The 10,569-nt window shown below is 39.8% G+C and overlaps 1 protein-coding gene across 2 annotated transcripts in view; it reads right to left on the bottom strand.

Moving 5' to 3' along the window:
- Nucleotides 1-10,298: 10,298 nt before the first annotated feature.
- Cd101 (CD101 molecule) overlaps nt 10,299-10,569 on the bottom strand; it is a 32,663-nt gene continuing 32,392 nt past the window's right edge. For both annotated transcript variants that reach the window (XM_026407293.2, XM_026407294.2), the window contains exon 9: nt 10,299-10,540. In XM_026407293.2, coding sequence (XP_026263078.2) covers nt 10,299-10,540 — 242 coding nt within the window. The remainder of the gene's footprint in view (nt 10,541-10,569) is intronic.

Genomic DNA, 10,569 nt, shown 5'->3' with positions numbered 1-10,569 from the left:
ATTTATTTTTAGATATAAAATCTTATCATTTCTGTATTAAAGCTCTTTTCTCTGTGCCAGCCATCCATTTGATTCTCAAAAAGATACTAACAAAACAAAACAAACAAGCAAACAAAAAACAACGAAAAAAAATCTCACTGGTGTGGTGCCATACTCCTGTAATACCAGTGACTTTGGAGGTTGAAGCTGGAGATCACAAGTTCGAGGCCAGCTTCAACAACCTAGCAAAGGCCTAAACAACTTAAAAAAAAAAAAGTCTGGGTTGTGGCTGGGTGATTTAACACCCCTGGGTTCAATCCCCAGGACCAAAAAAAAAAAAAAAGTCTCAGTGGTACACATTTATAAACCCAGATACTCAGGGAGCTGAGGCAGGCAGTTCAAGGCTAGCCTCAGAAATTTAGAAAGAGCCTGTCCCAAAGTTAAAAAAGAAGAAGAAGAAAAAGAAGGAGGAGGAGGAGGAGGTGGCAGCGACTGGAGATGTAGCTCAAGTTGTATGGATCACATAGGTTCAAACCCCATTACTGCAAAAATAAAAAATAAAAATCTCAGGTTTAAGTTATTTGCAAATAGTTATAGAGTATAATATGATTTATGTTATTATTTACCTACAGTAAATCTCAAGAAGATGACTCAGTGAATTTTTACACACAAACACACACACATACATGAAATTAACATGTAGATAAAGATACAGACCATTTCAGTTGCCCCAGATTATTTCTTCATGCTACTTCCAGTCACTATTCCCTTGCCAGAGGAAATCATTATTCTTACTTCTGTCACCATATATTAATTTTGCTGGCTCTTGAACTTCATACCTTTTGCGTTCAGGGTTTTTCACTTAACAAATGCCCTGAGATTCATCCTTATCATCAGTAATTTGTTTTTATTACTATGTAGTATCCCATAGCACATAGAAACTATGATTTATCCATTGACCTATTGATGAACAATGAGGACTGTTTCCAGTTTTTATACAATGAGAAATAAAGCTATCAGTATTCTTGTATATGCTATTTGGTAGACATAAGCATTAATTCTCTTGGGTAAATGCCAGGAGCCATAAGGAAGGTATGTGTTTAGTTTTATTTGAAACTACCAGCCAGGCATGGGGTACACACCTATAGTCCCAGCAACTCAGGAGGCTGAGGCAGGAGAATCACAAGTTTGAGGCCAACATCAGCAACTTAGTGAGTCCTAAGCAACTTAGTGAGATCCTATCTCAAAATAAAAAGTAAAATGGACTGAGCATGTGACTGAGTGATTAAGCACCCCTGGGTTCAATTATTAGTACCACAAAAAAAAAGAAAGAAAGAAACTACCATACAAAATAGTTGGACAGATTCAGACTTCCACCACCCATGTATTGAAATTCCAGTTGCTCCAAATTCTTACTAGCATTTGATGTTGTCAGTCTTACATTTTAGCCATCTGGTACATGTATAAGGGTAACTCACTCTTTAAATTTGCATTTTTCTGATAAGTAATGACCTGAGCATCTTTTTATATTCAATGGCCATGCACTCACTATATCACTCATATCTCTTTTCAAGGGAAACTGCTATAGAGAGCATAGTTGATTGACAACCTCTAACATCCAGATCTTTAGATCAATTATGATGTATGTGCTGAGGCCACATTTCCTCCTGGATGCTCTTAGTCAGAGTCTAAGCATGGTAGAGATACAAGAGCTATTCTGCCCCATGAGGTTCTGACCTATTTTTAGAGACTCCCTATCAGTTTGAAACAGATTGTCTCAGAGCTGCTGTATAGAGAGACTCTGCCTACATAATCCTTCTTCCTTCCTGGTTTCCTTCCATAGGAGTCAAACCTGCCTCATAGTGGCTCTTCACATTTTCTGCATCTCCCAGTCTCCTCTTTCCTTCATAGGATTTGCTCCCAGAAGGTCCCTTCCATGTTTAATCCCACCTTGTTGGTATATGCTTCTCAAAGCACTCAGTAGACATATATCTTTGTTGACTATTCTCATATCCTCTTTTGTGAAATCCATGTTCAAGTATTTTTTCCCCTTTGAAACCATGTTCCTATTTTTTGCCTACTTTTAAATTAAGTTATGTGCACCCTTTTTTAAAATTGATTTATAAGCTGGGCATGGTGGTGCATGCCTGTAATCACAGCAGCTCACGAGGCTGAGGTGGAAGCATCGCACGAGTTCAAAGTCAGCCTCCGCAAAAGCGAAGCACTAAGCAACTCAGTGAGACCCTGTCTCTAAATAAAACTCAAAATAGGGCTAGGGATGTGGCTCAGTGGTAGAGGGGCCCCCTTTTTAATCCCTGGTACTTCTCCCCAAAGAGATTTATAGGAGTTCAGTATATAAATATTAATAAAAGTTCATATCAGGAATGTTTTGTGATTATCATTCTCCCAGTCTGTGACTTATATACTGGTCCCTATCTTAAAGTTGTCTTCCCCACCCGCCCAGTACTGGGGATTGAACCCAGGGTCTTGTACATAGTAGTCAAGTGCACTACCACTGAGCTGCCACCCCAGTTCCTTTTTAAGCTTTACCTTGAGACCTAAACTTGTGATCCTCCTGTCTCAGCTCCCCAATAGCTGGAAATATAGGTGTAGGCCATCACACCTTGTTGAGAGCCACAGCTGAAGCGCCCCAGCAAACTTCCAGCTGATTGGCTCCTCTGCGGTGATGCTCATTGGGCTGTTTCCCCGCCCTTTCAGACCACAGAGCTGCTCATTGGGGGACTCTTTTGGCTCCACCCACACGACCCAGCCAATGGGCCTCAAGAGCGGGAGGAGTGGGGGTTGAGAGGCTACCCAGAAGCTGGTGGTGGCAGTTGGGCTCTGAGGGAATTCCTGAAGAACTCCTGTGGTGCGGAGTGTGTTCTAAAAATAAAAATAAAGTTCGTTTCTGCTTGATAAGTGGCTCCTGAATTGTGCCCAGCCAGACTGCGGCAACACCTGGCTGAATATGATGCTTATCAACTTCAGAAAGTTCCCCTCAAAAAAAAAAAAGTTCCCTTCTATTACTAGTTTACTGAGAAATATTATTAAGAGTAAGTATTGAACATTATTAAATTACTTTTTGCATCTATTAAGATGATCAAGTATTTTTCTTCCTTATTCTGTTCACTTAATGATTTGCATAAATTGAATTTTATATGTTGAAACAACCTTGCATTACTGGAATAAATCATGCTTCAGTAGTAAATTGTGATTAAATCATAATTCACTGTGATTTAATATATCAACAAAGTTTATTGAGGATAGGCAAAGATTTCTTAAACAGTACATTAAAACATAACATTCACCTAATTTTTGTTATAGATGCCACTGCTTTAGGGAAAGGAAAGGATATTCTTTTTAAAAATATGATGCTGGAGCAATGGGATAATCAAAAGTAGAGAAACTTTGATCTTTATTTTCCTTTTTTGAAAATGCTATAATATACTTAGTATAAAATTTATAATTTTAACCATTTTAAGTGTACATTTCAGCAGCATTAAATTCAATTACATTGTTGTGCCACTACCACTATCACTAGAACTATTTTTTATTGGTGCATTATAATTATACATGATAGTGGGCTTCATTGGCCAGAACTTTTTTTATCCTCTCAAATAAAAACTCTATAATTCATTAGATAATAATTTCCTATTGCCTCATCTCCAGCCCCAGAAACCATTATTCTACTTTCTGTCTATAAAGTAGACTCTCTGGGTACTTCATATATAGAATCCCATGGTATTTCTCCTATTGTGACTGCTTCCTTCACTTAGCATAGGTCTCCTCAAGGTTTATCCATGTCCCTGATTTTTCATTTATCTTGGGTATATACTCAGAAATGGAATTACTGGGTCTTATGGTAATTCTATTTTTGCAGTAAGACAATGCAAATAAAGAAAGAAAAGAAAATGTGTTACAATTTTTCCATAGAAGCTGTGCCATTTTACATTCCTATCAGTAGCATTCAAGGTTCCCAACTCAAATTGTATACAAAATTAATTTGTTTAAAATTAATTTTAGATGTATTCCAAGCCTTCTTTGGAAAGGTAAACAATGAAGCACTCAGAAGAAAACATGGACAAATAGTTTCATGACCTTTAAGTGCAGGCCTAACTTTGAGGTGCTGTTTTGATGGCAGAGTTTTGGTATCTATTGATGGCTTTCAGATATGATGCAGGATTATAAAGCTCTAAAGTCTTCTAATTACCTTGCACGATATCTTATGTTGAATCTGAGTGCCTTTAAATAGAAATGCATGCTCCAGTTGTTCCAGTCTTCATCACTCCCCGAAGACTCCACAGACCAATTGTTTTTCCCTTCATTTACCTGCTTGAATCCTGAAGCACCTAAGCTGATGATCCTTTGTCTATAGTATTATCGTGACCAAAGAACTGTTACTGATATGTGTTTTAATTAGAGACTCATTGCATATACACAAAGAGGTATTACCAAAGAACATTGATTGCTACTGTCATGGTGTCTTCTTCTGATTGGCATGGGACTCTCAATAATTACCTGTTACAAGTAAGATAAGTTTGAAAATCTTTCACATGAAGATATACGTATACATAATCAGAGCCAAGGAAGTAGGCTGTAAATGCACCAGTGACAAAGGGCAGGTTCCATGTTACCACATCTCTCCGTGTACATGCCATCCATGTACATCAGGTCACAGGCGAACACCTCCCAGCACAGTGTACTCTGGGGGAGATGACCTAAGACAATATTATGGGTGCTCATAATCTTACAGTTACCAAAGGATAGAGGTGATGGTAGAGAGCTTTCTGAGATTTGGGCTTGCCTCACAATTCTATGTGGACACGATCCAGTCCAAAACAGGTAAACAAAGGAATAAATAGTACTGCTTTCCCCCTTTCTCTCTTTCTTTCTCTCTCTCTCCCCTGTGGTACTGGATATTGAATCCTCTGCACTACATTCCCAGCCCTTTTTTAATTTTATTTTGAGAGAGGGTGTCACTAAGTTGCCCAGGCTGGTCTTAAACTTGCAATCTTCCTGCCTCGGCCGGCCTTGGAGTAGCTAGGATGCACCATCAAATTCAGCTCCCCTAGTATCTTAGTGAACTTCTTCAGCAATATTGAGGTCAATTAAATGAAGGTGGTTAGAAAAGGGGAAAAAATCCAAAGACAAAATCAGAAACATGTTTGAGAACCAGCAAGTAATTCGGTGTGGCTGGAGCATAGGGTTCCAGAAAGGTACTAGGGCAAGATAAATTGAGCAAGGATCTTCTTACTGAAAAAAAGGCAATTTTAAAGTGGCAGCCCCCTCCACCCTCCCACCCACTCTCTCCACCTTTCCACCCACCACCACTGTTGACTTTGAAGGAGCAATACACTTGGATTTTCATATACTGGTTAATTATAGCATACAGACTTCTTAATCACTATCCTTACCCAATGTGTTCTTTTATCTCTGTAAATGGTTTAATGTGATAATCATGCTTCTAGTCAAAACATCTCTATTTGGCAGTCAGAGCTCACCCAGAAGGAGACTTGGATTCAGAGGTGACCTGGTAGCAACTTCAAATTTCTAACAAGTAAATTAAAATAAAAACAAGTATCAAAAATATAAACAGAGAGCTAGTTAAGATAGTGAATATATGTAACTTTCTTACCTCTATACCTGTCTGTAGAAAATTAGGTTAAAAATTTTTGAACACAAGAGGAATCTCATAATATGTGTCATTGTATTTAATATATAATTATACATATAAATCTACTTCTATAAACCTGATATCATGCTCAAAACTGTCTTATAATTTTGTGCTATACTCAAACACTTGCAAAATTAGTGTCATTTCCATTATACAAAGCAGGAAAGTAAAAGTTGTTCTCCAGCTGGCTGTCCAATCTCACTTTGACATTTCCACCTTCCTCAGTCTAACCCCATCCAATATCTGTGCTGTTATTTTTTATTCTCCTAAGCCACAGCTGCCCCTTCCCTATTAAATAATGTTCAATGGCTCACCATTGCCTACCACATAAAGTCCATGTTCTTCTTTATACATGTTCAAGATCTGTCCTCCTGGCCCTTTCCACCACCCCAAAATTTTGCTCGAACTCCCTTTCCTGATTTACCTCCTACCCATAGATCACACACTTAAATCAAACCAAAGTTACTGTATGCATTGCATTGTACTTTTCATTGCAAAATTTTCCTAGACCATTTACTCTAATTGGTCCTATTATTCTATTTCGTTACTTTTAAAGCCCAATTCAAATATCTCCTTGTGAAATTTTCTCTCATTTCTAAATGCCTAAGAAGTTAGTGCACACGTTCCTGGGATCAGAGAATGAGAAATGGAGAGAATAGCCTGAAGTCTGTCTCCCAGTCTGATCCCAGTTGGTGTCTGGACTCTACAAAGAAAGGAGATGTTGGGCAAAAGTTAGTCATTTTAACAAGAGAATACTTAAGAGACATAAAGCATAAGCAGTCTTGGATTCATTCTCCTATATCAGAGCATAAAGCAAAGGCAGAATGAGAGTAAGATGTTACTTCTAAACACGTGCAGACTAATATCTAGTTCTCCTCCCTTCCAGCTGCAGTGAGCCTGTTGGAACCCACAGAGCCAGAGAGAGTAGCAAAGAATTATGTGGGAGTGACCTTGTTTCTAAGCTCATATGAATTCTCAGAATCTTCAGGAATCCCCAGAAATATTTGAAGGACACTTTACATGGCTGTTATGATTTAGATATAATGTGTCTCTCAAAAGCTCCAGGCTTAATGCAAGAACATTCAAAGGTAAACTGATTATGAGAGCTGTAACCTACTCAGTCCATCCTGGTTCGAACGGACTAATTGGGTGGTAACTGTAGGCAGGCGGAACATAGCTGGAAGAAGTAGGTGTCTGGGAGCATGTTCTGGAAGGGTCCGTCTTCCCCACTTCCCCTTTCTATCTCTCTGCTTCCTGGCCACCATGGAACAGTGCTCCTCTACCACCTGCTTCCACCATGATGTGCTAACTCCATTGTTCTGGGCCTTACCTCTGACCCAGAGCAAGGGAGTTAGCACACCATGGACTGAAACTCTGAAACCATGAGCCTAAATAAACTTTTCTTCCTCTAAGTTGTTCTTTTTGAGTATTTTGGTCACAGCAATGAAAAACTGACTAATACAATGGGCAAGACCCTGTGTAAGCAACCTGTGACAAAAACCTATAGAATCTGAATTACTACTATTGATATCATTTCATTTATGATTGATATCATTTCATTTATGTACACAGGCAGTTAAGACCTGGAAAAACATGGGTTATACTGACATTCACTTATAATTTGACATGGTTTAAAACTCATCTCCACATAAGAACTGATCTGATCACTGTAACACACACATGAGGAGGTATTATTACCACCAGGTTTTCCCCATGGTGCTTATTGTGGAGAGAGTCCAGAACTTGTTAGCAGACCTAAATTTTGGCTCTTACTTTTTTGCATATGGTTGGGGACCCTGGATAAATCCCAGCTTTTTTGAGCTTCAATTCCTTACTTGAAGAACAGGAATAATGATCCCTTCTAGAAGGGGATTCCATAAGACTCTGAGATGATGAAGGAATCCTGTTCAAGTATGAGAAATAATTATGGCAGGTGACTTTCTTGCATTACATTCATTTTATGCCTTGACTCAATAGACTGAAAATAATGAAAGGGTCAACCATGGCTTTCTGGTCTTGACAGCGTATGTTCACAGTATGATGGTGTGGAATACTGCAGAGGTAGTGAGCTGTCCATCTCTAGGATGAGCCTGGTGGGGAAGATTCAAATGGTAGAAAGTCTTGGACTTGACACTGGTCCTCAGAACCTAAGATTATTTATTAAGTCAGTCAGGTACAAAACAGATTCAGATATAACAGGTCAAATCAAGCTTCCCAGGAACAAAATACATGGGTAAAATGGACAGAATATTAACTATCAGGATGAAAAAGTTGAAATCAATGCGTTGAAAGTGAAGGTTTCCATTATACTTCGAACATTAAAGTTCGAACATTAAACTGGAAAGAGGTTTCATGTAAAATATTTGTTGAATTGGATCAAAGCAAATTTTATTCTAGAAGTTCAAAAGTTAAAAAAAAAAAAAGGAAGTAGAAGGTAACTTTGGGGTTTTAGTTCCCTGACAACTCACTATGGGACAATAGTGTGATGTAGCTTCTAAGAAAATCTAGGTCCCATTTATGACAGAGAGCATCTGCAGAAACAAGGCAACGCTCCCAGGGGCACAAGGCCATGTCTGACTCATCACTTGGGCCCTGTGTACCTGTTACAGTGGCTGGCAAGCTGCAAGGGCTTGCTGGGAATACTTCCCTGGCTTAGTGCTCAGTTTGATAGTGCAGTCTCTCTCTGTGCAAGCCCTGTGCTGAGTTCACTGTGCTGGGTTCAAATGTGAAGGAATGGTATTTGAGCCAAGAAAGCTGTATCCAGGTGAAGAGAGGTGGGACAGAGGAAGGGGGCTCCCGGCAGACGGCAGCTCCACTGTCTATTCTGTGATTCTCTGGCTGGGGCTCAATTGTACTTTCTTTCCTTCCCAAATCTCAATTAAAATACAAATTTCTGTCCTTAAAAATGGGAGTTCATAACCCACTTGAATCAAAGTGTGAAATATGACATGTCAAGAACTATGTAATGTTTTGAACAACCAACAATAAAAATTAAAGGAAAAAAAAATTTTAAAAATAAAATACAAATTTCTGGGGGAAAAATGCAGGGAAAGGGTTCATCAGACTTTCTAAGAAGTCTTTATTTCTGTTTTGTTTTCAGTAAAAATATGCTCCCTCACCTGGAAGAGAAGTAGTAAAAGTATTGACACGTTTAAGAAAATATTTGGAGTATTTCAAATGAGGCTAAAAAAGGAGATGAATTTAAGAAACCTGCAGGTCTAGAGTAAAGGTTCTCATAGCCACCCGTAATCTGCTTGCAAAGGAGCAAAGGAACTAATTAAATTTGGAGAGGATCACGCGCCTGATAAAATAATTAAAAATAAATTGCTCTCCTTGGAAATGCAAATTGCTAAGCCATAAAGCAACCCTGTTGGTCACATTGACAATAAATAGATGTATTTTCTCAGGTCTTTTAGGTGGCATTGATTGATTTCCAATTCTGGATCAAACAAGGCCTGAGCAGCTTTTGAAACAAAGGTGAGGAGACCCCAGGCCTGATGGGAACAGCCTTTGAAAGCCTCAAGCCTTAAATGCCCCCACCTTTGGAATTTTCCAGGCAGAGATTAGGGGATCCCCAGGAATCAGACTTGACCTGCTGCTTGCCTTGAGAACATAGGAGGACCTAGTGGCACTGCTGACCCCTCCTCCTCCACACATTACCACTGTTTTTTCTTTCTGCCCGGAATTGTCAGGTCATGGGAAAGATGCCCTGGAGCCAATGGATGGGTCCTTTGGTGCGGGAAGAAGGGGAGACGGCCTTGGGGGCCTAAGTGTAGCACTACTGCATGAAACAGAAAAAGCTTTTTCTCAGCAATGACTTAGTAAATCTTATGGCATAAAAGCAAACCCCCTCCCTCTTTCCCCCTCCCAAATCCTCAAGCTACAAAATGTTTTATAGAACCAGTATTGATTCACCTACTCTTAAGCTCTTGAGTAGGCATTTGTAGATGGGATAGGGGAAAAAAAAATTGGATTTTGGTCTAGAAAGATGTTACATTCTGGTTGGGAGGCAGTTTTTAGGTAAATGAGTGAATGTTCCCAATTCTTTCTGCCTTGCTGACGTTGGGCTCTTTCCTGCACCTCTTACCTGGAAGAAAGAGATTACCTCAAGCCAATGTAATGGGGCTACCAGTGTTTCCAGGGAAATTAGTAATGAAGAGAAGACCCAAGAAGAGGGAGAGGGGAAGAGAAAGGGCAAGGAAGGGTTGGACCCACCCAGGACTCCACCATCAGGGCTCATCTGACCCTCCAACCTGTGTGAGGGAGGCACTTCTCTACCTACAACCTCTAGGGGGCGTGGTCAGGGGGAGCCTGAGTAATGATGATGCTATCTGCGTCTGAAAGTTGCAAGGGGTAAATAACCTGGCACCATATAGTTTTAATTTCTTTCTCCATTACTGCTAAGGTTGTTGAACATTTTTTTTCAGGTGTTTGTTGATCATTTTTATTTCTTCTTTGAAAAAAACAAAATGTGTATATTTAAGAAAAAAAAAGTGCTCATTAAATGTTCCCTCTGATTCCCAGGCAACTTGCCCAAGGCCACAGCTGTAGGGAAGGACAGGACCAGGATTTGTTCACACCCAGGTAAGTTCACTTCAAAAGTCCCCATGTGCTCCTTCCACCAGATGCAGGTGCCTCTCAGGAGTCAGTTGTCTTCATCTTCCTCTTGGTGCTTCCTCCTGTCTGTAGTCCAGCCTTCAGCTCCGTTCAGACCCACCCAAAGAGACTTGTCTTTCTGAGCTCTGAGACTCAGCTGCGACAGCTTTTTGGCCTTCCAGGATAAGCAGAGGAGGGAAATGAGCAGAAGAACGAACATGACCAAGGGACAGATGACAAGAAAGTAGAGTAAAGGTGTCGAGGAGCAGATCCGGGAAGGAAACGTGGTCTCTGCAATGAAAGGGAGGAAAATACAGAGA

This window comes from Urocitellus parryii, chromosome 11 (assembly GCF_045843805.1).
Source record: "Urocitellus parryii isolate mUroPar1 chromosome 11, mUroPar1.hap1, whole genome shotgun sequence".
NCBI classification, from domain to species: Eukaryota; Metazoa; Chordata; class Mammalia; order Rodentia; family Sciuridae; genus Urocitellus; species Urocitellus parryii.
Note: the sequence above shows the minus strand (reverse complement) of the source record. Positions and strands in the feature narration are given on the sequence as shown.